The 26831-nt window shown below is 42.3% G+C and overlaps 2 protein-coding genes across 2 annotated transcripts in view; one reads left to right on the top strand and one right to left on the bottom strand.

The window, feature by feature from the left end:
- The window catches only part of cspg5a (chondroitin sulfate proteoglycan 5a), a 48624-nt gene extending 33945 nt beyond the window's left edge, over window positions 1-14679 (bottom strand). Inside the window, exon 1 of the mRNA XM_079164189.1 lies at window positions 14453-14679. Coding sequence (XP_079020315.1) covers window positions 14453-14549 — 97 coding nt within the window. The 5' untranslated portion in view covers window positions 14550-14679. The remainder of the gene's footprint in view (window positions 1-14452) is intronic.
- Window positions 14680-20364: 5685 nt separating this feature from the next.
- LOC306700230 (uncharacterized protein) lies at window positions 20365-23584 on the top strand. The gene is made up of 3 exons (XM_079165184.1): window positions 20365-20406; window positions 21398-21474; window positions 21720-23584. The coding sequence occupies exons 2-3, from the start codon at window positions 21402-21404 to the stop codon at window positions 22736-22738; spliced, it is 1092 nt and encodes a 363-aa protein (XP_079021310.1). The 5' UTR covers window positions 20365-20406; window positions 21398-21401; the 3' UTR covers window positions 22739-23584.
- Window positions 23585-26831: the final 3247 nt, after the last annotated feature.

The following is a 26831-nucleotide window of genomic DNA, read 5'->3' as shown; positions in this document are numbered from 1 at the left end:
TTTGACCCTTCCACCTCGTCTCCCTCCCGCCCTTAGCAGATTTTCTCGCTCCTAATACATGCGTCCGTTGCTCTGAGCGTCTAGTAACAAAGCAGACGGGTTGACATTGGAGTTAGTGTAAAGCCTGGCGTGTCTCATACGGACGTTAAAGCGTGCCTCGTGCGTCGGTGTAAAGACGGCGAGGGGCGCTGCCAGACCAGGCTGTGCATCGCCAACATGAAAGTGGCTCCATATCAGGCCTCTGTTTACAATACTACTACATTTCCCAGGATGCATTTAGTAAAAAGGTGCATTTATTTGGAGAGAAATTGTATCAACTTATCTTAAAATGATAAAATGATAAAATAACACCCTTAAATATTGAGTCAGTGGCTTCATCGATGTCGTCTACGCTAAAGAAAAGGGTTCACATTTATATATCGTACTGCAGACAACATACACTCATGTTTTAGGGTTTTAGGGGTTGGGGGTTCAATCCCCACCCTGATCCCCCGCGGTGAATAAGTGCGTGTGGTTGTGGTCGTATAAGTAAGGAGCTTTGGTAAACAGCCTCCACCAAATGGCATATGTGAGGATATCTGTGAGGATCTTTGCTGACTGGAGATAAGCTCTGATCCCGACCCTCTGGGATTTTAATCCGTCCATCTCTAAATGTCTCCACAACACTCAGCGAGGCTCCGTGGACACAGCCGGTAGTTCATCATGAATTATGACCTCCACCAAGGTTTTATGACTTTCATGACGTGATTTAGAAGCAAACAAGGTGCACACCCTTTGACAGTAACGAGCCAACAAGCTAATAACTTCATCACTTATTAAACCGCAGCACGATAAACAGGAAACACTGAGCAACTGTTACACAGTCTCTTCTACCTCTACGGTTAGTGAAGATGGTCCACAGATCACATACCTTTTAATCCTTTAAGTCAAATCAACTGTAGTTGTAAAGCCCAATGTATCCAATGTCTTAATGGGCTTAGCAGCCCAATAAATACAATCTTGAAAAGCAGAAAAATTACGTACCCAAACCACAAAACTGCATCGTCAATCACGTTTCAAGGGAACGTATTTTCTGCTGAATAATATTTATATTCGATATATCACAAATATGTGAGATCAAAGTCTGCATAAGTCCGTATAGAGAGGAGGTCGGGGCGGATGGACGGGTCAAACATGGGACCTTCACCCAGGAGACCGGTATTCAAGTTACGCGCTTATTTGAACCCAAAACATGATCTTTTACTAAACCAAGTAGTTTTTATGCCTAAACCTATAATATGTAATCGAGAATGTAGTTTCGAAACGGCAAAAGAGAGCTTTGAGCGTTTAAAACACTCCAACGCTGATATCTGTAGAGACGGTGAAACGTAGATATTCAATGGATCCGTGGGTTGCAACATGTTATTTTTGCAAATGGATTGCAGCCCTTCATCATCATCAGTTGTTAATCTTAAAAGACGAAGACATCTTTAGCCAATTAGTCCTTTTAATGTTCTTATATGAAGACTGAGCTTCAACTCATTATTTGTTAATAACCATCCATATTTCTTCTGCACGACTGCATACAACTGCTGAGATTATAAAACTTAAGAAACAATTTCACACATTTTGTGAGTTGAATTGAGGCGTTAATTGAATAGAATGAGGGAGTCAGTTTGTCCACAAGGGATTATTTGAGTTGTATCGTCGTAGCCGGAAAGAACAACAGAGTTAAAAGTCTTCTTCATATTAAGAGTAATACAGGGAGGGCAAATTGATCTCTTTGCTTCTTCTTTGATGGATACATTTTTTGGCTTTTTATGCCGTTATTAGACAGAAATAAGTGAGGAGGGGAGTAAGAGACGAGGACTTCTGTGGTTGCTGGAAACTGGTTGAAAAGAACGAACCCTCCATCTTTGATTCTCACATGATTACCTGATGTTCACCACAAGAAAACGATCCCAGAAACTCAAGTTTAAGCATCGGTAGAAGCAGCTGTGGCCTGTGCAAAACTCAAACTACTGAAATAAACAGATAAGAGACCTCGTCTGCTCAGGAGATCTTGGCTCAGCTTCTATTTTTCCATTTTAAAGAAATTAGTTCTGCGTTTGAGTGCGATAACTCATTGTATATAACAAAATACTTCCGCTGCGGTTTGCCTTCGGTGCCCTTGAGCAAAAGTCTTTTGTTTTCTACCAGTGGCTTCTTCTCCTGCCAGTGAAGAGGATCATATCCTTGAATTGTGACAATGTGTGAATATAAAGCAGCACAGTGCTGATGAAGAGCACGCCTGCCATGAAAAATCGTCGCTGACTTAACACTCATTAATGGATATTCCTTATGAATGTATAAATGTTATGGTTTCATAAAAAAAACAGACATCATCATTACGCGTGAGGCTGTCACTTTAGCCACGAGGCGCTTGACAGGTGTGAGGCCTCAGCTTTGTTTTCCGGGCGCAGAAAGCGAGCGAGCTGCGTCTTTGAAGCCGGGGTCGTTCTGGGGCTAATCCTTCCGGCAGTCCCACAATCCACTGCTGTTCAACACATCAGCTGTGTGGCCCGGGATAATATGCAAAAACACCACATACACACACACACACACACACACACACATATAAATAACCGGCTTTACTATAACCACACATAAGCATTTTACACACCGAATGCTTGACGCTCACCAGGAAATCAGGATTTCAGACCTCTCTCTTAAGCAAAACGATCACACTCGCCTTCGCTGGCTTTGTCTCTCGCTTGTGTGTTCACATCAACACACACTTGACAGCGACACACTCATTAGGGGACAGTTTGTCCGTGTGAGCGCCGTGTTTGCGTGAATCTCCCGGGGAAACCGGTCAGCCTTCAACACAAATACCTCTTCCTCCTGCTGCAACAAGCCTGATAAGTACAAACCGCACGGACTGGAAGACAGACGGTAATGGCTGCCGCACAACAAGAGAGAATGACAAGTGGTGATGGGGACGCGCGGTAACGAGGCAACAGGGAGACGGGACCCGTCGTGACAAGAGAGACGAAACAGAGAAAAGGCCAGAAAAGGAAAAAACTGATGGAGGATGTGAAAAAGTGAAGGATAAGAGGAGAGAGAGATGGGTTGTGTCCAAATTCATTCACTCACATAGAGGACTATATTGTGAGCTCATCTGCAAAAGTGGGGAAAATAAATACTTTTGTACACCACTCCGGTCATTCTCTCTTGTGCCGTTAATTCCGTCATCGCTGTCGTGCAAATTACAGTTTAATTGATAAAGCAAATAAAAAGCAAGATGTCTTGTAAAACAAACGTATATTTTACACGCACACAGGCAGCTACACACATTCACACATCAGAACTCAGGTGGTCTGCTGGAGGAGACCACAGTGGTGTCAGTCTGCCAGCATCCTCACTGTGCATCTCTGGACGGAGCTCCAATTAAGCCGAGTTGTCTTCCTTTCACGGCCTCGTTAGCTTAATTGGATTAATGAGAAGAAAAGTTTTGACGCACAGCTGGTTTAGGAGCAGCTAAGTTCTGCATCTAAACAATAATATAATAATACTTGTGATATAATAATACTGCTACTGTAAAATCAGCCCTTGTGTTTTGGAAATGATAGCGCACAGAGGGGTTTTAAACAAATTCAAGGTCTCGTGTGTTATGAAAGTGAGTCCTCACATACTTTAATTCATGTTTTCTAGAGAGATTTCCGCTCTTCATAACTGACCACAATGTCACAAAAAGATGGTTTGTTGCTTTGGCGATCAGCTAAGACGTCACTGAGGCGGTGCTATCCGCACACTGGAAAACAAATCGAGAAAAGTTCTGATTCCACAAAGTGAGTCGATTGGAGCAGAGCTGAACCGTGCAGTGGAAAGACGGCATGAGATCAACTTTCATGGCCGCTTCATTTTAAACAAAATCTGGGACACAATAAAAGAGTAAAACTGATTTGTTTTTTTAAGGGCATTCAAAGTGCAGGCCGAGCAAAACCAACAACGAGCCCTGTGCCCCGTTTAGACCCCCAGACCTGGCAGACTAGACGTCAGCTGGCGGGGTCGGGGTCCGGTCGAGCACATATGAGACAAAACTGATGGAATAAAAGAGTCCTTGTTTGTATTCCTCCCACTGAACATGAGATAATCAAACAGTATTACATAAGATGATTCCTCAAACTGCATGTCTGTTTATATTTGTGTGTGTGTGTGTGTGTGTGTGTGTGTGTGTGTGTGTGTGTGTGTGTTGTCTCTCTGCCAGTATCACCCACTGGTAATTGGGTTGGCCTCCAGCTTCTCTAGTAAGGGGGGTGTGGATGGTCATAATGAGAAGAGTTTGGCTTGTCTTCTTGTGAGTGTGTGTGTGTGTCTGTGTGTGTGTGTTTGTCAGACTGATTATTTGGGGGTTGATGGCGCCTTGAGGCCAAGTGCTGTTAGCCTGCGCTGGCGGGGCGCCGACTGTCAGGCCTCGCTTTTTGTTTAACCCAGATCAGTTTGGGGAGGGGGGGGGGGGCACAAACACCACCCACGGACTCTGATTGGCCGTGACAGACCGTAAAGAAGAACCTGATTGGTTGTGACAGTTAGGGCCCGCCAGCCAGTTTGCTGACCCAGACTGGAGAGAGAAGGGGAAAGGTTGGGACCCCGGATGGCAAATAAACAAAAGCTTACAGGCTCCCGTAGAAACAATATGGAGGTTCTGCTGGGTTCTGATGATATCGTGAGTAAAATCCCATTATACTATGGAATATAGTACAGTGTAAGATCACATTTTTCTAGTTGTGGTGTTCAACTAAAAGTTGAGTGAAGCTCATGGCTTCAGATCGGTTTAGAAGGTGTAACATTTGACAATTGGCAAGTAATTAAAGAGGAAGTTGTAACATACTCATTTAGCCAAGATAAGAAGGCAAAGTGGTGCCAGTCTTCAGTATCATATCAGTTATAAGTAAAGGTGCCAAACTGCAAAGTTGTTCTTTATTTCTGGATGAGATGTATTTTTAAGCCCCTTTGTGGTTTTTAATCTCACTAATCTCTTTTTTCAAATAAACTTCAGAGGTCAAATTTGTGCAAATAAAATAATCTTCAATATTCACCCAAATATTTGCTAATTATACATTCAAGTAACCGTGTAAGAAGTATTTGATCTGGACCAAAGACATTTAGGACACGAGGCATCAGAGATTAGTGTTGGTTTCAGGTTTCTCTGCTTATTACACACACACACACACACACACACAACTGACTTCAGTGTGACAGTTTCGTCTTGCAGTGTGTGGACATTAAACACACAGGAGGGATGATTTAATGAGTGAATGTGGAAAATGGCCGAACTGAGCGGACCGGCGAAGCCGAGTGAACGGAGATGAAGCGAGAGCCTCTTCGACTCATTCTCATTGATTTTAGCTTCAAATACCTGAACCTCAGGAGAACCACAGGCACACACACACACACACACACTCCTCTCTTTTCTCGTTCCCACACTCACTCACTAATGAATAAAACAATAATCTTTGCTCAGCGCTGCTCATCAACATCGCTATAAAGAGGAGATGCACAGATCTCCAGTCGCCTCTAATTGAAAACCCCTGCATCGATTTTACACTAGTCGCTTTAGCTCCTCTCTGGAACTCTTTTTGGTTTTTACTCCTCCCTGTCTTGCCGTCTCCTTCCTCTTCATCTCCCACTTCTTATCTCATACATTTCATTAATTTCTCTCTCTCGCTCTGCGTCAAATCAATTCTTCCACATCTTCTCCCCCCTCCCCCTTTCTCTCCAAGCATTCCCTTCTCTCTTTTCTCCTTCCATCACATAAATCCTTTCATTTCTGACTCCACAGGTGGCGGGATGGAGGAAGGATGTGTTGCCTTGGAAACACGCTCGTCCTCGGCCTCGCTGGAGCCGCAAGACTCGGCTGAAGATCTGCGTCGGCACACGTTAAACACACAAAATAAAAAAGACACACACCTAATAATAATAATGTGTTTGACTTTGAAGAACCGTGCTTTTTATGAGGTCGAAAAATGTGACGTGTGCAACTCTTGTGCGCGTGTGTGTGTGCGGACACGTGTGCATGCATGCACGTGTGCATATTAATATTACATACCAGACATTACATGTTAAGTGCATGCATACTGTATGTGTGCATCCATGCATCTACATTTACAAAGCGTGTTTTTTTTCCCCCCTGTGTGACCTGATTCGCAACGGTCAGTCAATTAAAATGTAAGTGTGTAAGCATGTGTGTTTCACACACACACACACACACACACACACACACACACACAGAGAGAATCTTCCCCTCTTACACTCTGATTTGTAAGTAGCCAAGTCTCACATGTACAGTACACATTCATCATTTTTTAATTAGCAGCATTTTTTGGCCATAAACAGGAAACACTTGGATGGAAAAAAAGAAAATCTGTAATACTTGAATACGAGAGAAAATGAATTTTTGAACATACTCTATCCAGCACAACCATTCAGAGGGACTCTGGTGCATAATCATAAACTCATTTATCTTTTTTTTTATTTTACCAGATTTTGATGACCTGAAGACGTGTTCGTCTTAACAGAACTTCACTTGCTATAAACTAAAATGGCGGCGCTCAGCAGCTTCTTGCAGCCAAAATCTGACGGCTTTGAAACAATCTCTTCCTATTAAAAAATCAGATTGGTAAAAATAAAAACTGTAAATAACTGTAAAAAGAATATAATAGAAAGAAGTCCTCCAAATGAATTGAATGATACGTTATTTGTAATTGAGAGTCCAGAGTGTTTTCTAATCTGATGCCCGTATCAGTAGAATGACATAATTTTTTCTGTGCTTTTTGAAACATTGTTACAAGTCATTCAAGAACGAGATCATTCGACAGGTTGTCTGACCACGTCGGACAACAACGGTCTTTATGTACGACCACAAGTGCAGTCAGGCTGAAACACCGGCCGTCACAGAGCGGGAAGACATAATATATTCGTTTGATTGCGGTGGGAACATCGAACACCTTCAGAACTTTCCTGTCGTTTACACATTAACGCCACAAATAAATGAGTACTTCTGTTTGAGCGAACCGAAGCCTTTAGGCGCAAGAAAGACGGAGGTTAGGGAACGGTCGTAGTCAAAGCATACCTACCGTAGGGAAGAGGACAGCGGTCTACACTGTCAACGGTTTTCTCAATTAATCAATGCCTAAAAAAATGAAAAATGCCCATCACAATTTCCAAAAGCCAAAGGTGACTTTTTATTAAAAATGACTTGTTTCATCCCGGCAAAAGTCAAAACCCAAAGAAATTGATACAATCACAGAAGACTACAAGTAAACCAGTAAATATTCACATTAGAGAAGCTCAATCCGGTGAATTGCACAAAAAAAAAGAAGTTTTCTCTCTGATTGACACATTATTTCAGCTCTACTCAAACACACAAACCAAATAAATCCTCATCTCTAATTATCCGCATCTATGCTGAACCTGGTTTGTTGCCATGACAGGTGTGTGTGTGTGTGTGTGTGTGTGTGTGTGTGGGGGGGGGTTTACATAAGCGTGTGATGGGAGGACTGAATGCTAATATGACGAAGAAGAAGAGGGCTGAGGAGGAAGGAGGACCGTGCACTGCCAGACGGAGAGGAGAGGGGAGTTCGTGCACGAGCATGAACTCAATGACTCGCTTCACCAAGGACACGCTGACACGCAGACGGTTTAAAGCAGCCGTACCGTAGCACACACACACACACAGAGACAGGTGCAAGCCTACGCACAAACAAAAAGATGTGCTCTTATTCCATCTTCCATCATTTTTTTTTATCACCCTGTCTCTCTGTCTCTCTCTCACACACACACACGCACACACACACCGCCTACATGAACACACAAACATGTAAATTACTGTTGAAGGGCACCTGGAGTTTGAGAACAACGCCAACTCAGCAGTGCTAAAAAAAAAACATGTAAAAAAAATGAACACCCTACTGTACGCTAATTGTTTCGTCTTTCAAGGACAGAAGCAGCCCGTCGCCGTCAGGCTGCACATGAAACTTTTACCGGGTTGTTCGATGACCTTCTCCACCTGCAGCAAGAAACTTCAGGACGACCACCGGCGAGGACGGCGACAATGACATTCCCAAACAACTGTCACACCTGTGAGTCAGACAGGCAGCGAGAGAAACACCTGGACGCTGACAAGGACGACGAGAAACACCGGCACGAAGGGACACTCGCTTTTTGGAAGTCACTCTGCTTAAAGGTACAGTGTGTAGCATTTAGGGGCTTTATTGGCAGAAATGAAATGTTAATAAGTGTGTTTGCATTCATTTATAATCACTGAAGACATTTTGTGTTTTCTTTATGAGCCGTTAATATCTACATACGGATGACATGTTTCTACAGTAGCCCAGAACGGACAAACCAAACACTGGCTCTTGGGACATTCACGTTTTCACGTTTTCACGTCAGACATCGGTTTGTGGACTTCCGTTTCCATCGAGTTCGGCGTCGCCATCTTGGATTATGGCCGGCGCCAATTTGTTTTTTTCGCAACCAATGAACAGACATTTCTTCCCAGAAAAACTCTGCATGAAAAATACGTCATGTAATGAACTAACGTCATGGTCTGTTAGCTTTCGGCCACTAAAACATTGGTTAGGACCTCCATAATGACATTATACAAGAGGTAACAGATTATGTTAAAACTGTAAGAGCTTGTTGTGTGAAAAAAAACATTAGAATAATCTTCCAACGGGTCTAAAGTTGAGAGAATAAATAGTCATTTTAAACCGCTAAGAGAGTAGATCTACAACACGTGAAGAGTTTTTAAATCAAATAAAATCAATCCATCAAGGGTACAGGCTGTATTACTATTGATCACACTAAAGCTCACTCTACAACCAGTGTGTTAGTCTGGCACACTAGAATGGACCATAAGCGCTAAGACACTAAGATCTCCCACTGAAACGCAGGATTTTTTGGGATTAACAGCTGTTTGAAGGAGGAAGAAATTGACTAATCGGTAGAGATACATAAAAACGTTTAAACTAAGAGGTAGATTTAAAGACTAAAGAGACAATCACATTTTGATTGCAGGTTGTTCTGTCGCTGTGGGCTCAGAGGATCCTCAGTTGGAGGCCGCTCTAACTGGCTGCAGAGCTTTTATGAGATAATGACGGACGCTGAGGGAAACATCTGAGCTGTAGCTTAACGCTCCGGAAACACATCCTGCTCGTTTTTTTACGTATCGCAAATTATGAAAAACAAACTGCCCATCGAGTGTCAGCACACACAAACACACGGTAACCCAGAGCAGAAGCCCGCAGCTGGTTGGGTCAAGCCCACATACGTATGCTAATGCTGGCTTGCAGGCAGATCCAGGTGGGAGGATATCACAAATGAGATTAGGATCACGTAGTTTCCTAACAAACAGATTTATCTGGGATGAGCCAATAGCCTCCACAGGTCCCAATTTAGCATGAAGAGTTTCTGTCCCACCTCATGTAATTCAACTTTGGCGGTTTGATCCAAATAGTATTTACAAAAGCACGTACGTCAAGACAATAAATGCTAGAAAAAGACGGGGAAAAAACAGTCCGAACACAAGATAATGTTTCTATTAACACATATTTATTTAATGAATTACCACCAGTGAAGTCCTTCTGCAGGTTTAATTCAAATGACCTTCTACTGCGGTGATGAAGGCTGCTAGAAAAGGATGATTTTCATTTTTGATTACTTTTTTAATGGTAGTTTTTAATGTAACAAATGAAAAAAATAATGAAAAATGTGTTGTTTCTTTCCTCAATTTGAATATGAAAGTACTCACAGTTGAAAAGGATCTATGAGATTATTGACTTAAATAAGATGATTATAAAAATGTTATATAATTATCATTACAGTGTTAAACTGTCTTGTCGTTGGTTTTTAATGTAAACCAGAACTCAGTGGCGGGCCGTGCATTTTATACCTGTTCATTCTAAACATTAGGTTAGGTTAGATGCTGCAATAGCCTCAAGAGAACTGGAGAGTATTTCTTCATTGAAAGAAGAGCAAAGAACGACACTGAAGGCTTTTCTCAATAGAAAAGATGTTTTTGTTTGATTGACAGATGGTTCAAACAATCATCTGCCACGTATTTTTTCCAAACAGTTTGCTAATGGCGGCTTCTCAGATGGTTCCACGAAACAAAACCACCTCCTGGCACTGAACCTTCACTCTGCAGTTTCCTGTTGCTGTCAGTCTGCTAACATGATTGCACGCTTCTGCTAATTCCTCTCCTAACTGGACCTGTGATGGCTTCAGCAGTTTGACAAGTGTTCAACTCGTGCAGCCTGATGAATCGTCAGCCATCAGTCCCTTCAGCAGCTCTGGATGATCTGCTCTCAGTCTCTTGGAAGCATCCAACACCCAACACACACACACACAAACTGTGAGGCTGCGTCTAAAGTGACGTCGCTTTTCCCTGTTTTTTTCAAGAAAGATTTTTGAGAAATCACCGACGACGACGCACTCCACCTTCCCTTCTTGCATGTAAATTCAAGAGTCAAAACACTGGTGTTTGCACAGCCAACAGTAAAGCGGGTTCATCTGCCGAAAAAATCAAACTCCACGCGGCGCGCATGAATTCATTATGCAGTAAAAATGAATACACCAGTACAAACAATGATATCATCTACAAAAGTAAAGCTGGTAATGATGGACTACACCCATTGCCAGTGGGTGTGGACACACACACACACACACACACACACACACACACACACACACACACACACACACACACACACACACACACACACATGCACGGTCAGTAGGCGTAGAGCCACCAGACTTTGGCAAGACATTTCAGCGTTTGCCAAAAAAAAAAAATCCAACCAACATTTTCAGCCCTAGTGAAATTCAAAGCGTGAAACACATCATGGCGCCGATGTGAACACACTGTTCCGCCAGCAGAGCCGGTGTCAGTTGGATGGTGTGTGCGGTTTCCATGGCGACTGAGAAGATGCAGAGGAGAGACTGCAAAGCCATTGTTCGCCAAAAACCAGAGCTGTAGACGGCATTCATCTTCATGGCTGGTTTGCTGTTAAATTCTGCACACTGCTATATAAATATATATATATATATATATTTATATAGCAGTATATAAACGTCTGGGTTGGGTTATTGGAGTAATGGACGGGGGACTTTGGCTTGAAGATTAACCCACTGCACATCAAAGATAATGTGCCAGCAAGCAGATAGATATGTGTCAGCAGGCCAGAGGAGGAGGAGGAAGATGAAGGGAGAGGAGAAGGGCATGAAAGAGGCTGTACATCCGATGTACCAGGCAGAAACCATTAGTCTGTCAATCAAACCTATCTACCAGCTTAAACATGAGAGGTGGGGGGGGGAGGACGGGAGGGGCGGCGGCATAATCATCCGTATTAGCCACACAGACGGAGGAGGATTGCAAATGGCCACCGGAGGAAAAAGCCGACGGGAAATGACTGACGGCATTCCGGTCGGCTGTTTGTCAGTTCGGGGCGGTTGGCCTCGGTCGTCTGAGCATCATTCACAGATGTGGGGCAAGCTGCCCGCCACACTTCACCGGTGAAGCGAGAAGAAGTGTGTGTGTGTGTGTGTGTGTGTGTGTGTGTGTGTGTGTGAGGGGGGGGTGTGGAGGCGGAGGATTAGCCCAAGGTTGTTTTAAGGCGTCTGCACCAGATCTGCCGACCTCTTTTTTCGTTAAACATCCACCTGAGTTGGAGCTGACACAAACTCCCTGCAGCAGCATTGACGAGAAGTGAAGCGGAGTTATGAAGCACTTATTAGTGCTCAAAGGTGAGCAGATATGTAGATATAATAAGATATGACATTTAAATATTTTGATATTCTGTATCGACAGTTTAGCCTCACTAGCTGCGTGAATCTGTCCACCACTTTGGTCCGGACTGAAATATGTCAACAACTATTAAACGGATTGACATGGAGGTTTGTACAGATGTTCGTGTTCCCCAGAGGATGAATCTCATTGCCTTTGGTGATCCTCTGACTTTTCCTCTCGTGCCACCATGAGGTTGACATGAGCAGCAGCAGAGAATCCAGTACATCACGGCCCTCAGCAAAGAAATACTCCCGCGCGTAAAGCCCTTAATAAAGGCAAATTGATGCTTTTAAACTTCAATTTCTGAACAGACTAAGTTAACAAGATTCATCCATCCATCCATCAGCTACGATCGCTTATCCTTTAGACACCCTGGACAGGTAGCCAGTCAATCACAGGGGCTGACACATAAGTCCCTTTCACACATTAGCAGTCTGTCCCTGAAATGTTCAGGAACATTTCCTGCATGGGTTCGAGTGTGGATGGGAGCAGGGAGCGATATCGATAAGACTCTGCTGATGACGTATTTTAATCTGCGAGTTGTTTTACGGTTAAGCCTTTACACAGATGCTTTCGTGGTTGACTTGTCTTGCAAACTTTTGAATACTAAATACATAATGAAAACATCAGCACCGGACAAAGACAGCTCCTTGTCTGCCAATAAGAGACGTCTACTACAGTGCACAATGACACCAGGCCGCTTCTTCTGTTGTGTTTTATGGCCGTTGGCATCCTTAAGTGTTGCATTAAAGCCATCTGCCGCAACCAATGAACAGAAGTGATCATATTTGGAATGCGGAGGAGTGACTTAGAGACGCTGTGTACGTCTCCGGTAGCTGCAACGACCTGTCAATCACAGTAAGCCCCGCCCTAAAGCATTCTCTGCTTTATGGTCTATTTGACTCTAAATGGACCATAATCTACTAAATGAACATCATGCTGTATTGAAGAAGACTTGAAACTAGAGATTGAGACCATAAACTCATGTTTACAATGTTTACTGAGGTAATAAATCAAGAGAGAAGTAGAGTCATTTTCTCATAGACTTCTATACAACCAGAGGAGTCGCCCCCTGGTGGTCAGTAGAGAGAATGCAGGTTTCAAGACACTTCCGCATCTGCTTCACTCGGCAGAACCTGAGGTTGAAGACTGTAAGGTCACAAATTGGTCAGTGTTCTAAATCATTATCTATTTGGCTCATGTGCAGTTGACAGGGAACATTTCTCTTGGACGTTCCACTGATGGGAGTTTTTACCCCCTTTTCGAAAGCTTCTGGACGGATTTTTGCGCTCCAAATAAAACAATAAAAACATCATTTTTTTCGAGGGGGACTGCACCTCGGAATCACACTCCATGAATTGCAGCCAGTGCAATGAAAAGAATCAGCCAGATTATATTGGATTATAACGCCAGACTGATTTCATCTCGTGCACGCTCCTGCATTATTAATCTGACGGTAATGTGGCCGTGCGCAATGAATCTTAGACAAAGAGATGGAGAGAGAGGAAGAGAGCCTTCGTGTCTTTTTTATGTTTACTCTGGTGGTTTTTTTTCCTTCTCTGTCCTCCCCTCTGTGTATCAGAATGTCCGTCCAGATCCCTTCATGAATTATTCATAAACTCCCCCAGCCCTAATCCTCGCCTTTGTGTCGCTGTAGTGCCAGTGCGCCTCCAGGGACCCGGTTTACTGCATCGGGCTGGACGCTGTCACTGTCACACATCTCTGTGATTTCTCCTACAGTGGCTTTAAATGTGCCTACAATACATTGTGTGGATTTAGTGATCTGATTTCTTCCAAAATGTCATTGTAATCTCTTGTTCCTTTAGTGAGTGCAGTGAGTTAAATGGGGTTTTTCAACCCCCCCCCCCCCCCCCCAATGCTGTACAATTACTTACAATGTCTGCATCACTCAGCATTGAGCTTATTGTATGTTCATATCTTAATCTTTATAATATTAGTCCTCATTTCAATGTGTAATCTTATAATATTTCATCTGATGTCCTGATATTCTGTCTTGCAGTGCGTGTGGTGTCCAGTGGGTTTATATTGACCTCATTGTTACCTCCTCTGGTGCCTCTATAATATTCATGAGGGCTTAGATTGTCTACTTGTGTCTTTATTGTGACCTAATTTCGTTTTTTGCCTCCTGTGACATCTCTAAAATATTCCTGCAGGGACATAGCGTTCAATAATGGGTTAATCATGACATGTGTGTCCCCTATGCATTGATATAAGGGTACATTTCAACAATCTACATTATGATATTTATCCGATTTTTGCTTTACTATCCATGAAAAAAATTGCATTATTCACATTTTTTGAGGGCAGATTCTACAAAAATAATTTTTTTTGTTCATTGAATGGGAAATGTCTAGATCAATATAATATGTAGAATAGTGTCACAAAAAATAACTAACCGATACTCAATCAAAACCAGTTGAGTATGCAGTGCCTCCTAACCTACAATCCGAGCCTCACTGACCTCCTTTCTGGCTGCCCTGTGGGAGTGTGTTTAGGTCCTGAATCCACAGAGAGGACGTGCTGCTGCAGCAAATTAAATGTAAAGAAATCAAGCAACTAAAAGTGAAGGGTTTTTTTTGTTTGCATGATTAAAGTGCACCGTTAAAGGCTGTTTCTTACCGTGGACCGACAGCGGGATCAAGTGCAGAGCCAGGACGCATGACAGCAGCGTTAGTCCCCAGCATCCCGTGCAAAAGCTCGCCTCCTTCGCCTGCATCCTCGCCGTGTAACGATAGAATAATATGATGATCAGACGGGTGGAAAAAAAGGGGGGGAAATTCCTGTTCTAATCGTGATATTAAGAGTTCAAAAAAAATGGTGGCAAAAAGTAATCCGGGTCTGTTAAATGTGCGTGCAGTCTAGACTCCAGCCTCGCTGCGCTGCTCCTCCATAGCCGCTTGGTCTCAGCTGTCTCCTCGTATCCGTTGCTATTTCACGCGCTCGGCTCAGTTAAGCACACTGAGGTTGGTTACGGCTCCATTGCCACAGAACGGCGGTCGGAGACGGCGTGGCGAGGGTGGGGTGGTGGTGGCGGAGGCGGGGAGGTGCGTTTGGAGGGGGGCGCAGACGCACGCCGTGGCTCGGCTTGGCTGGGCTCGGTAGGGTTCGGTGCTTTGGGCACTTTTAAAAGGGAAACAAACGCACGGCGGAGTGCAGCGCGCTCGGCAGCCTTCTCATCATCTGGGGAGGGGAAAAGAGGATTGTTGATGCCCCCCCATCCCCCTCCTCTTCATCCCTCCTCCCCCCTTTTCCTAAGACGCTTGCCTCCTCCTCCTCTCTCCATCCTTCCCTTAAAACTTTTTCCTCTGTTTTAGTCCTTCAAAGCATTCATATAGGTCCTCCTCAAACTTATTGTCCTCTTCTCTCCTTTGGCAGACATTTTCTTCTCATCTTCCTCCTCACTTTCTTCAACTTCCATGACGTTTTGCACTTTTAACGTCCTTGTTTTTTTTTCTCCAAAAGATGTTTCCCTTCCTCTCCTCCTCTCAAAATCCCATATTGATCCATCCTTTTCCATCATTTTATTTACCTCTTCCTACTTTGTTGCCCCCCTCTTTTCAGGAGACGTGTATCTTCTTCCTCCTAACGTTTTGTCTTTTTTTCTTCCACAAAATGTGTTATCTTTTCTCCTGCACCGAGATGTCACCATTCCTTTTCCTTCCTTTCCTTTCCCCAAATCGACTCCTCCTCAAAATAGTCCTTTCCAGAGTTTTTTTTCGGCTTTCTTTTTCTTCATCAGCCAATACTTTTTAAGCCTCACCATTTGTTCTTCCAGAAAATGTTTCATCCTGCTGCACCTTTCCCACCATGTTTCTCCACCTCCTTCTCATCCTACTTTTCCTTTGTTTTTTGTCCGTCCACCTCTTTTTGTTCCCCTTCCTCTTGTTCCATAATCTTCAAAGACTTTTTAAAACCTTGTTTCCCTCTTTTTTTTTCTTCCAGAAAACGGTTTGTCCTCTCCCACACCTTTGCAAAGATGTTTTCCTTCTTTTTCCTCCTCCTTTACTTCCCTCCTTCCATCCCTCTCCTTTTCCACCTTCCCCTTTCCCTAAAACTGTTCCTTCCTCTTCCTCCCTAGCTCATTACTCCTATATTTTCTCAAACTTTTGAGACATTTTCCCTATCTTTTTCACTTCCTCCTTTCCTTTCCCACAACGTTTCCACCTCATTCTACTCCTCCTCCATCTCTTTCTCAAAGCTTTCAGTTATTTGCTATTCATCTGAGTGTTGGACCTCAATAGGAGTGCACACTCTGCTCTGGACACTTTTTTTTTCCTCCTCAAGGGAAATCAGTATATTTCGAAGGAGATTAACCTCCCTTCATCGTCCCATGTGTGTGTGTTTGTGTGTGTGTGTGTGTGTGTGTGTGGGATGAAGCAGTTTTAGATTATGTGAAAAAAAAGTGTTGTTCGATGCCGTCAAAACAACCTGCTTTGTGTAATGGTGTGACACAGAGAAGCAAACAAAAGGGGGGAGGAGGAGGGGAGATGTGGGGGTGTCTGGGTGAAAGGGGGGGGGGGGGGGGGGGTCGGAGGGGTAAATGGGGGGATGCACAGGGTGATGAATGCCCAAGGGCCCCGGGGGTAATGTTGGTGGTGGTGGTGGGGGTCGTGGGCATTCTTCCACACACAAAAAAAAGCATAAAGAGAGAGGGGCTGGGCAACAGGAGATGTTTTGTGTCTGTGTGTGTGTGTGTGTGTGTGTGTGTGTGTGTGTGTGTGTGTGTGTGTGTGTGTGTGTGTGTGTGTGTGTGTGAGTGTGTGTGTGTGTGTACTTGGTTGTTGATGTGTACGTGTGCATGTGAAAGCAACAGCAATGTCCACAAAATGAAATCCAAAATGTTTAGTGGAATAGAAAGAATGTGTTTGGTGAATTGTGAAAAGTAGGTCAAGTGGACATTTTGGTGGCTTCCATTTAAAACCATATAAAATTTGGTCCCTTTTCTGGCAGAGACATGTTTGGAGAATATGAACGACGTGTATCCTCCCAAAACGTGTTTCCAAAAAAAAGAACATTTTTAATAAGTACGAAGCGCCAGTTATTTCTCTATGTCTCTCTCGGTTAATACGTCTCTTTCTGCCTCAGATCCGCACAACCATCAGTGTATTCATTATGAGCACAATAAGATTACATTCACACTGACGACCTTCCTGCTCATTGCTGCTTTTATCTGGTTTCACTGGACGACTGTTTTATCTATTCCACTGTGTGATGCCAATATGAGCTGACAGCAGCGTTGGACAGGGGAACAATAACAAAAGGCATCCCATCTGTTATGAACTTTCGGTTGTGTCGTCCAATCCCCCAAATGTAATAAAGAATATTTGTCTTTTCATCCGTCTTTCCCTCCTTTTGTCTCAGAATCAGCTTTATTGTTGTCTCACTGTTGTCCTTGCTTATTCCGACTCATCTGAGCTGCCATCTTGTCTCAGGTGAGTCATCCGTGCTGAATAAAGTCTCAAAATCACTGCGTATTAAAACTCAACAACACTAAAGGCTTTTTCACATCAGGGCTGATTTTTTGTGTGATTTATTCGTACGTCAACATACCTTTTCGAACTCTTGTTTTTGTTATGAGTTTTAAAAAAAATGCATTTCATTTTTTTTTTCAGAACAAGGTTGATTTCCTGAGCTTTTGCACTGCGATTAAAGGCATCAATTAATCACATTGTACAAAACATACACGATAGTGTACAACAACACGGAGGATAAATAGTCTGAAACAAGACGGCAAACTTTATCAATGACTACTTCTCTCTTGATTTATTCCCTCAGTAAACATTGTAAACATGAGTTTATGGTCTCAATCTCTAGTTTCAAGTCTTCTTCAATACAGCATGATGTTCATTTAGTAAATGATGGTCCATTTAGAGTCAAACAGACCATAAAGAGGAGTATGATTGACAGGTCTCTACCGCTACCAGAGCCATATATGGCGCCTCTACGTCACTCCTCCACAGTCCAAATATGGTCGCTTCCGCTCACTGGTTGCAAAAAAAACAATGGCGACAGCCAAAATCCAAGATGGCGACAACCAAAACAACAACCTTGAGGCTTTAAAGCAGAAGTCCACAAACCAACGGGTGACGTCACGACGACTATCTCCACTTCCCCTGCCTGCGTGAATCTGTTCAAACCTTTTAATGAAAAAGTGCTGCAACAGTCGCAAACTCGCATCTCTGCTGGTGTTAATAGTTTCGTTCCAAACTATTCTCAGGCTCCTGTTGCGTAAAGTCCATAATAGTGTACAGCCTGGTTAGGTATTTAAACACAGCAGAGCTTTGAGCTAAACGCTAACATTAGCATGATTACATGCTCACAATGAAAATGCTAAGATGCTGAACTTTAGCAGGACAATGTCTGTTTTTAATGACATTTGTTTTTTAGATGTTTGCTTGTAAACCAAAAATGTTGAAGAAGTGAAAACCTGACCTGAAGATGGTGCTCGAGGAAAAGTCAAAAGATTGCCAAAGTTATTACGATTCATCCTTCGGGGAATATGAACATCTGTATTGAATTTCATGACAATCCATTAAAAAATGTTGAAGATATTTCACCTAAAATCGCATACGTCAACCTCATGGTGGTGCTTAAAGGAAAACAGACAAGTCGTGTCCCTGTAAACCAAACTAACAGATTTCAACATGTGACACTGGGCTGAACAGGATGTGAATTGGTCCTCTATTAGAAGACAACCGTGGTGTTCCCTGTACACACACACACACACACACACACACACACACACACATACACACACACACACACACACACACACACTATATCCTAATTCTACATGGCAGTACGGCATTTGTCCCAGTGTTTTGGGGTTAATTTTTGCACAGCTATCATGTCCGATTGAGAGTCACGTGCTGTTGTTGTGACCATCCAGACTGATGATAAATAGGGTACAGTGCTCATCAACACATGGATTAGGGGCCATTTAATCCCTCTTGTTCATTTACAAAACATAAAGCCCCCCCCCCCCCCCACACACACACACACACACACTTCCAGGCATTTGCATCTCATACAATTTTTCCACCCAAATGTGCACGTTGAACATGTTAAAAATAGGTGATAGTCTCCTTTCCGACTGCCAGTAGACGAGTATGTCTTTCTGTGTTTTTTTCTGGTGTGTTATCTTCGACTTCATAAACAGTAAACGGTAGAAAATGTTACAGTTTTTACTTGTTTTTAATATCTGTTACGTATTCAGTCTTTCTTCAAACTCGGTGCCGACTGATTTGGAACGATGTTTGAGTGCAGCTTGGATGACGACGGATGGATTTTGTGGCTGAGATGACAAAGAACATCCACTCTCATATCTTCTTTCATCTACTCAGCTGTCTTCAAACTGCAAGCAACATAATAACAATGTTCAATAAAGTTAAACAAACAGGGAAACTCACATATCACGGAAAGTGCAAAAGGAATAAAAAAGATGCCGCAGTGAACAGCTTCTCGTTTCATTTGGCAGAATGGGCTTGAGCCCATTATTTTTTTAACTAAGCTCTCTTATGTATTGTTTCCTTATTTTTAAATGAATGCTAGGTAATAAGTGCTTTCTAGCCAATCAAAACAAATACTAGGTGTGAAAGGAAACAATAGAGTAGCAGAAACATGCTGCACTGCTGCACAAGATAGATGCAAATAAAACCTCTTATATGATCAGAACAGAGTGGCCTGTGCCTGAATCAAATTGCTCACTAGTGTGAATTCAAGGTGGTTCCATCATTCACTCTTCAAACAACTGCAACGAACACAAAATACAGCCAGTATGCTAGTGTGTAATAGCAGACCTGGGGTCATTTTAGGACCTATATTTCTATACGTGCAGACTATCAAGTCTAATTACTACGGGACGAGAGCGTCCTGTCCGACGGTTTTGAGTGTGTGTGTGTGTGTGTGTGTGTGTGTGTGTGTGTGTTTGAAATTAAAAGCTAAGGTCTCAGAAACATACTATTCTCATACCTGTATCATGCTGTCATTAGGTCTTTTACTGGGATGTGTGGTTATTTTATTTCTGCTATGCACAACATCGCCAGCAGAGGGCGCTCTAGGCAGTATGCTGAGCATCAGTGGTTAACATAAGTAGAGCAGAAGAAAGCCTTCGGTACTAATGAGCTAAGTGTCCAAACAGAAAGCGCTTCTCACCTGACCTGATAAATGTAAGGTAAACTGACTTTAAACAGAAACATATTAGGTATAACATCTGTATTCACTTGAGAAGCCTTAGTAACTGTAAAATGCAGACATTTCATTGTAGTCCGTAATGAGTTTTTTTTCGCGTTTCTATTTTTAAAATATATGTAGCCAGGCGAAGTGGGGGTAGACAGGTTTTTGTAATGTCCATGATAGATATGACTTACGTGCAGGGTTAATGACAGTGACAGATGCTGATTGTATTTTGGCGTACTGTCACTTTAAGAACAGTGAAGCGTGAGCTACGCGAGAGCACGGAGTTCACGTGAGATGTGGAAATATAGAGCGGGAATCAGAGGCTGCTGAGGACCGAGCATTAGCATTTAGCATCCAGACTGAGCTGAAGGGAAATACCTGAACTACGGGTCAGCGTAAGTAGCGGGAGAAGTTACTAATAAATGCAGAATCACCTTGAAATTGGGATTGTTAACTGTGTAAAGACATTGTGTTAAGTTGTATGATTTGAGGGAATTTGTTATAGCAACGTAGTTAAGGAATGAGCCAGTGTCAGGCTGGAGAGCTAATTACATGTACTGCTGTTTGAATGCTAATCGCTGCTAGCATGCTAACGTATTAGCTTGTGTTGTTAATACTGTAACGGACTGAGTTATGTTATAAGTGTTATTGTGTTATCAATAAGTTGGTGATTGCAATTTACGGAGGTCAGTGAAGGCCTCGTGGGAATGTTGTTGTGTTGGTGCTGCGAGCCTGGAGGGTGGACCGGGAACAGATGGTTAAGTTTGTTGAGAACGTTTAACGGATTGACGGATTGTTTTGGCGTAGGCTACGGCCCACAGTAGCCTGTGTACTGTCCGATAAATAACACCACAAATGAGATCACGTCTCGTAGCTTTCCTGAACAAGGGTCACTACAATAATACATGCTATCCCTTTAAAGCCACGGGTTCAGATGAGAATGTTTTAAGCTATATCTTTGACAAAATAAGAGTTCAGTCAGTATTCACTGTTGATGTGAAGCGGTAATATTGGCGTGTGTATATATATTTCGACGTCTTTGGGCAGTAGCAGCCACACTGTCAAAACCTCTTGCGAAATGTTCTAGTTTCAACTAGATTTGATACATTTTGAATTGTTTCTCTTGTCTGCGTTGCTCGTGGTTCATGTTACATGTTATTGATGGCTGGTTCTTTAGCTAGTTTTGCAACGTTTTCAGCAGAAGTGACATTTGTTCTTGAACACTACATGCATGGTTTTAGTCTCTTTTTAAAATGTAACGCTGCGAATGCTTCTGGCAATGAGTAGTTTGATATACGTTTACTCTCACTGAAGAAGGTTTTTATTTCCACCTGAATATTTTTTTTGCATGCTTACAGATGACTATATCTGGTTCTGTCCACGCAGGAAAATGTCTAAAGTCCAAATGCTGAGATGTTTAGTCAACCAGCGACTAACTGCGGCTGCTGAGTTACACAGAGCAGGTTGGTTCACTGTTTATTCTCTCAGCTTCTTTATGACAGAACATATTTATTATGTGTTCCCTTTGATAACACCACGTGGATTTTGCAGCTTGTTGAATTCTAAAATGATTCCTATGTTCATGGTCACGTCCACGGTTACGTTGTGGCTGCTTCTGAAGGGAATAAAAGTGTACGTTCAGGAGACTATTGGCTCTTACTAATATTTCTTTGTAACGTCTCTGTGTGTGTTTACTGTTTTCCTGCAGATGTCCAGCAGCTGTTGGTGGTTCAAGAAGAGGTTCCCCCTGAGCAGCAGGAGTGGAGCTCCAGTCTGAACCAGGAGGACCCAGAACCCCCACACATTAAAGAGGAACAGGAGGACCTCTGGACCAGTCAGGAGGGAGAGCAGCTTCAAGGTCTGGAGGAGACTGATGTCAAATTCTCATTCAGTCCTGTGAAGACTGAAGATGATGAAGAGGAAGCTCAGTCCTCACAGCTTCATCAAAGACAAACTGAACAGATGGAAACAGAAGCTGATGGAGAGGACTGTGGAGGACCAGAACCAGACAGGAACTCAGATCCAGATAGACATCAAGCACCAGATACTGATGAGAACACTGGAGACTCTTCTGACACTGATGACAGTGCTGATTGGAAGGAGACCAGACCAAGATGTAGTGCTGGTGAGAAATTATTTTGCTGCTCTGTGTGTGGGAACACATTTAACCATCGTTCAAATTTAACGACACACATGAGAATCCACACAGGAGAGAAACCTTACAGCTGCTCAGTTTGTAAGAAATCTTTTAACCGGGGTTCAACTTTACAAACACACATGAGAATCCACACAGGGGAGAAACCTTACAGCTGCACAGTTTGTAAGAACTCTTTTATCCATCGTTCACATTTAACGACACACATGAGAATCCACACAGGAGAGAAACCTTTCAGCTGCTTAGTTTGTAAGAAATCTTTTAACCAGGGATCATATTTACAGACACACATGAGAACCCACACAGGAGAGAAACCTTACAGCTGCTCAGTTTGTAAGAAATCTTTTAACCGGCGTTCATATTTACAGACACACATGAGAATCCACACAGGAGAGAAACCTTTCAGCTGCTCAGTTTGTAAGAACTCTTTCAACCAGGGTTCAACTTTACAAGCACACATGAGAATCCACACAGGAGAGAAACCTTTCAGCTGCTCAGTTTGTAAGAAGTCTTTTAACCACCGTTCACATTTAAAGAGACACATGAGAATCCACACAGGAGAGAAACCTTAGAGCTGCTCAGTGTGATGAAAGATTTCACACGATTACTCGTACAAGAGACAACCAGCTTTATTGATCCTCTCACGGAACTTTTGTAAAGAAAGCGAATACAAATGTTCCTCTAAAATGCTGTTCAAGCTACTGTGCATAACCTAATATAAACTAATACAAAAGTGTGAGCATGTTTTGAGTCATGGTTATGTTAGTTTTCATAGCGCATACACAATAGACAACACAAAGTGATTCATGAACATGGACACACATTTTCCATTTCTTTCGTGTCGCTCAGTAGACTTTCAAATAAAAGTATTTCAATTGGATTTATTTAAAAATGTTAACAGAACTGTCAAGTGGATGCGTTTAAATCCTGTGTCCACCACCAATGAAAGGTTCCTAGTTGACCTTCCATGGTTGGCTTTATTAGTAATAAAATCGAACTGTGCAGTGTTACCAATTACTTACCTGATGCTGCATGAGTAAGCGCTGGTTTAGCTGAGAAACGGGACAGGCCAGGCCAAAGTCAATCATCTTGGTTGACGTGGTCCACCATCATAATGTTGTCTGGTTTGAGATCGGTATGTGCAACTCCCAGGCTGCTCAGGAGTTGCAGAACTGTGGCCATCTGGAAGACATGAATGAAACATGTTAAAAGGTCAATCGGCTGTGGTGTACGCCAGATCAGTTCATATTTTGTTTGTTTTGACGATATTTGATTGTATCAAAATGGGCCTGCAGTCTACATTTGGTTGTGTAACCCTGCGCTGTGCTGTTGTATGACAATGAATGAATATAAATAACCTTGTAATAAAACCTGCTGGTAATACATTAAAATGGATTGTTGTCGGCTAATAAAGAGAAGCCTACTTTTGTCTAACTGTCTGAATTCAAGGGCCCATTGTTTAAAGAAAAAAATAAAAACTACCAAGAATTTCAATTAATTCTGTCACTGCAAATGTTCCATCATGCAGGAATGGAAAGTTAATCCTGCAGGAGTACACCTCCTGCATGCCTGTTACATAAACCTCATGTGAGAGGGAATCTAGTAAAATAATAATAGTATTAAGAGGTGTCTGTTTGCAAAAGGACCACAGACTGTGTTTCTAATATTCAGCCAGAGGAGGATCGGTTTAAAATCCACATCAACGTTTAACATTTAAGGATGTTTCTCTTGTTTTCTCCTCTTCATTGAAAATACATGACCGTACCTCATTACTCAGTCAGAAATGCATGTAAAAATAACCATAAAATACACATTTCAGTCAGTTTTCTGTTCTGAAAATCATGATAGATGAACAGGTGAATAGGGTAAAAAGAGTGCAGGAGAGGAGGGATGGAAGACAAAGGCAGAGGAGGACAAAGAGGAAGGCAGCGTGGGAGGGAAGGGAGACGTCTTTGCACGGCTCCTTCAAGCTCATGTGCTGTGAACCGCTGGCCTACTTTAGCCTTCTCCATTTTTTATGACGCACACACACTTACTGTTCATAAGCACATTAACACACACACACTTATGCCCTGATAAGCATGCAGACACAGCAGTGAAATGTCAACTATGAAAACATGCATGACCACCTGTGATATTGACATATTAAAAAGTATTTCAGAGTCAGCTCTCTGTATAGGTGTACTATACATGGTATATACAGATATATATATATATAAATATATACATATATATATATATATATATGTATGCATATATATATATATATATATATATATATATCAGGTAAGATAATGTTATATTTGTGTGTGGAACATAGCTAAGTTAGCTAGCTTGCTAGCAAGCCAAGATAAAGACCGTGTTGTTGACATTCTGCAAGACGAGAGATGTAGTTCACCTGAGCGGTTTCACACAAAACTAAATGATACGACAAATCTATGACAAACTGCGACTTTCTTGACGTGCAAAATTCTCTTTTAAATCGACAAACGTGTAATTCATGGCACAATTCAAACAGGATATGAATATTTGTACCAAAACGGTCCCATGAGGTAGACCGAAAGGAGCGGGACTTCACCTCTTTACTAACCAACAATTCTGTCCCCGGAGCTGCTGGTGGTACTGCTGCAAAAGAAGAAGAGGCAGGTTGAGGAGTAAAGGTGAAATCTGAGGTTAGAGTCAGAGACGGGAATAAAACAACAGAGGGAGGAAGGGAGGATGAAAATAGAAAGAAAGAAAAGGTATAAAGGCACAGATAACGGTTGAGTTGCAAAGTGTAAAGCTCATCGGTAGTGGCAGATTTAGTGCAGATGTGGGAGGCCCGAGGGAGCGGCCATGTTAATTATGAAACATTCTGGGGAAGAAGTGTGTTCGCTTACAAACACACACACACACACACACACACACACACACACACACTCAGTGTGAACATATCAAGTTACAACCGGCTTCTCTTCATGCCTTCAGTTGAAGAGGTGAAGTGCTCAGACGATACCACGAGTGCTGATGAATTTGTATTAGTTTGTATGAGTGGTCCTGGCTATATTAAAAAAATATATATGTATCTTTGCTTTTGTTCATTTATTTACACACCACACCAGCAGGGGACTGCCTGGGGAAGAAAGTCAAAAGGATGCAACTGAAAAATGTAAGGGAATGAGCGATGACCAGAAGGAGCTGAGAGAAATTAAGAATTTAACCGTTGTTTACCGTCAACAAAAATACGAAAAATGAAGAAGAGGAAAACAGAAATTAAGTTAATCGAATGATCAACTTAGTGTGCAAAACATTTGTTGGCTACAAGCCTGCAAAATATGAAGTATTTCTCTTGCAAATGCATCGCAATGTTTGTTATGAATCGATCCAAATAATTAAATTGTATGCACAGTAACACATGAGATCTTAGCGCAAAGTCTTGTGACATACATGAAGTCTCATGTGTCTTCATGAGCTGATGGAGGACGAATATAACTTCACAGCCAGACTCCATCTGATTGTTTCCTTACTGAGAAAATACTGACGTGAATCTCCACAGACACGTGTCAATCACGTTGCTCCCCGCTGTCATCCTCATTGCATCTCGTTTGAATATGAGAGGAAGAGACAGTTCAAAACCTCAAAGAAATACTAAATATGGAGACATCTGAGGTCAGCAGCGGTGCAGACTGAAGAGACAGAAGGTCTTGTAACTGAAAAGGTCACTGTTTGAGCCCATGTGTCAAGTTTAAACACCCTTGTGTGAAAACACTCGACCCCTTCTTCACTCGCTGTCAGATATTCTCAGTAGGAGAGTCAGCAAAAATGCAAATTGGTCGGTTCATGGAGCCTCTTTGGCCGGCTGTTGGTCTGTCAGTCAGTTTTCTTTCTGCTCTGGAAACGAGTTCAGAACAGCAGCAGCTCGGAGGTTTGAGAGACTTCTGACTGAGAAATGAACAGAGACATACTCGCCTCAACGGCTACGGGGTAACTCTTTGAGTAGGCCGGTTAAAGTGAAACGTTATGAATGTTATCTCGATACACGTTTTGGGTTAACACACTGAGCAGCTACTGTTGTCTCTAAAGAAAGGACCCAAAGTCTTCTGAAAGTGCAAAAACAACATCCCTTTCGTCAGTCCTGTGCGTCACCAACACAACATGCTCACATGAAAATGCACAAGCTAAATATTATCCTATTAACATGCTAACCATGCATGTGAAACATCAGAATACACAAGCTAAATATTAGCCTATTAGCTAACCATGCATGTGTAACATCAGAATACACGAGCTAAATATTAGCCTATTAAAAAGCTAACCATGCATGTGAAACATCAGAATACACAAGCTAAATATTAGCCTATTAACATGCTAACCATGCACATGAAACATTAGAATACACCAGCTAAATATTAGCCTATTAACATGCTAACCATGCATGTGAAGCATCAGAATATGCAAGCTAAATATTAGCCTATTAATATGCTAACCATGCACGTGAAACATCAGAATAAACAAGCTAAATATTAGCCTACTAACGTATAATGGATTGAATAAAAGGTTATCATGTCATGTTAACGTCTGCCTGAACATGAGCCTAAAGCCTAAACTTTTTTTAAAGTGTTTGCATTCTGTTAAACTTTTACATGTGAATTCAGAACATTGACCAGCAGCAAACGTAGTTATCGT

Source organism: Pholis gunnellus, assembly GCF_910591455.1.
Source record: "Pholis gunnellus genome assembly, chromosome: 8".
Taxonomy (NCBI): domain Eukaryota; kingdom Metazoa; phylum Chordata; class Actinopteri; order Perciformes; family Pholidae; genus Pholis; species Pholis gunnellus.
The sequence above is the reverse complement of the archived record's forward strand: the minus strand, read 5'-3'. Positions and strand labels throughout refer to the sequence as shown.

Bases quoted from the DNA above. Each gene is read 5' to 3' on its own strand.
- LOC306700230 (XM_079165184.1), top strand. From the start codon at position 21,402: ATGTCTAAAGTCCAAATGCTGAGATGTTTAGTCAACCAGCGACTAACT. The intron at 21,475-21,719 runs GTTGGTTCACTG...GTTTTCCTGCAG, and splicing joins TGCTGAGTTACACAGAGCAG to ATGTCCAGCAGCTGTTGGTG.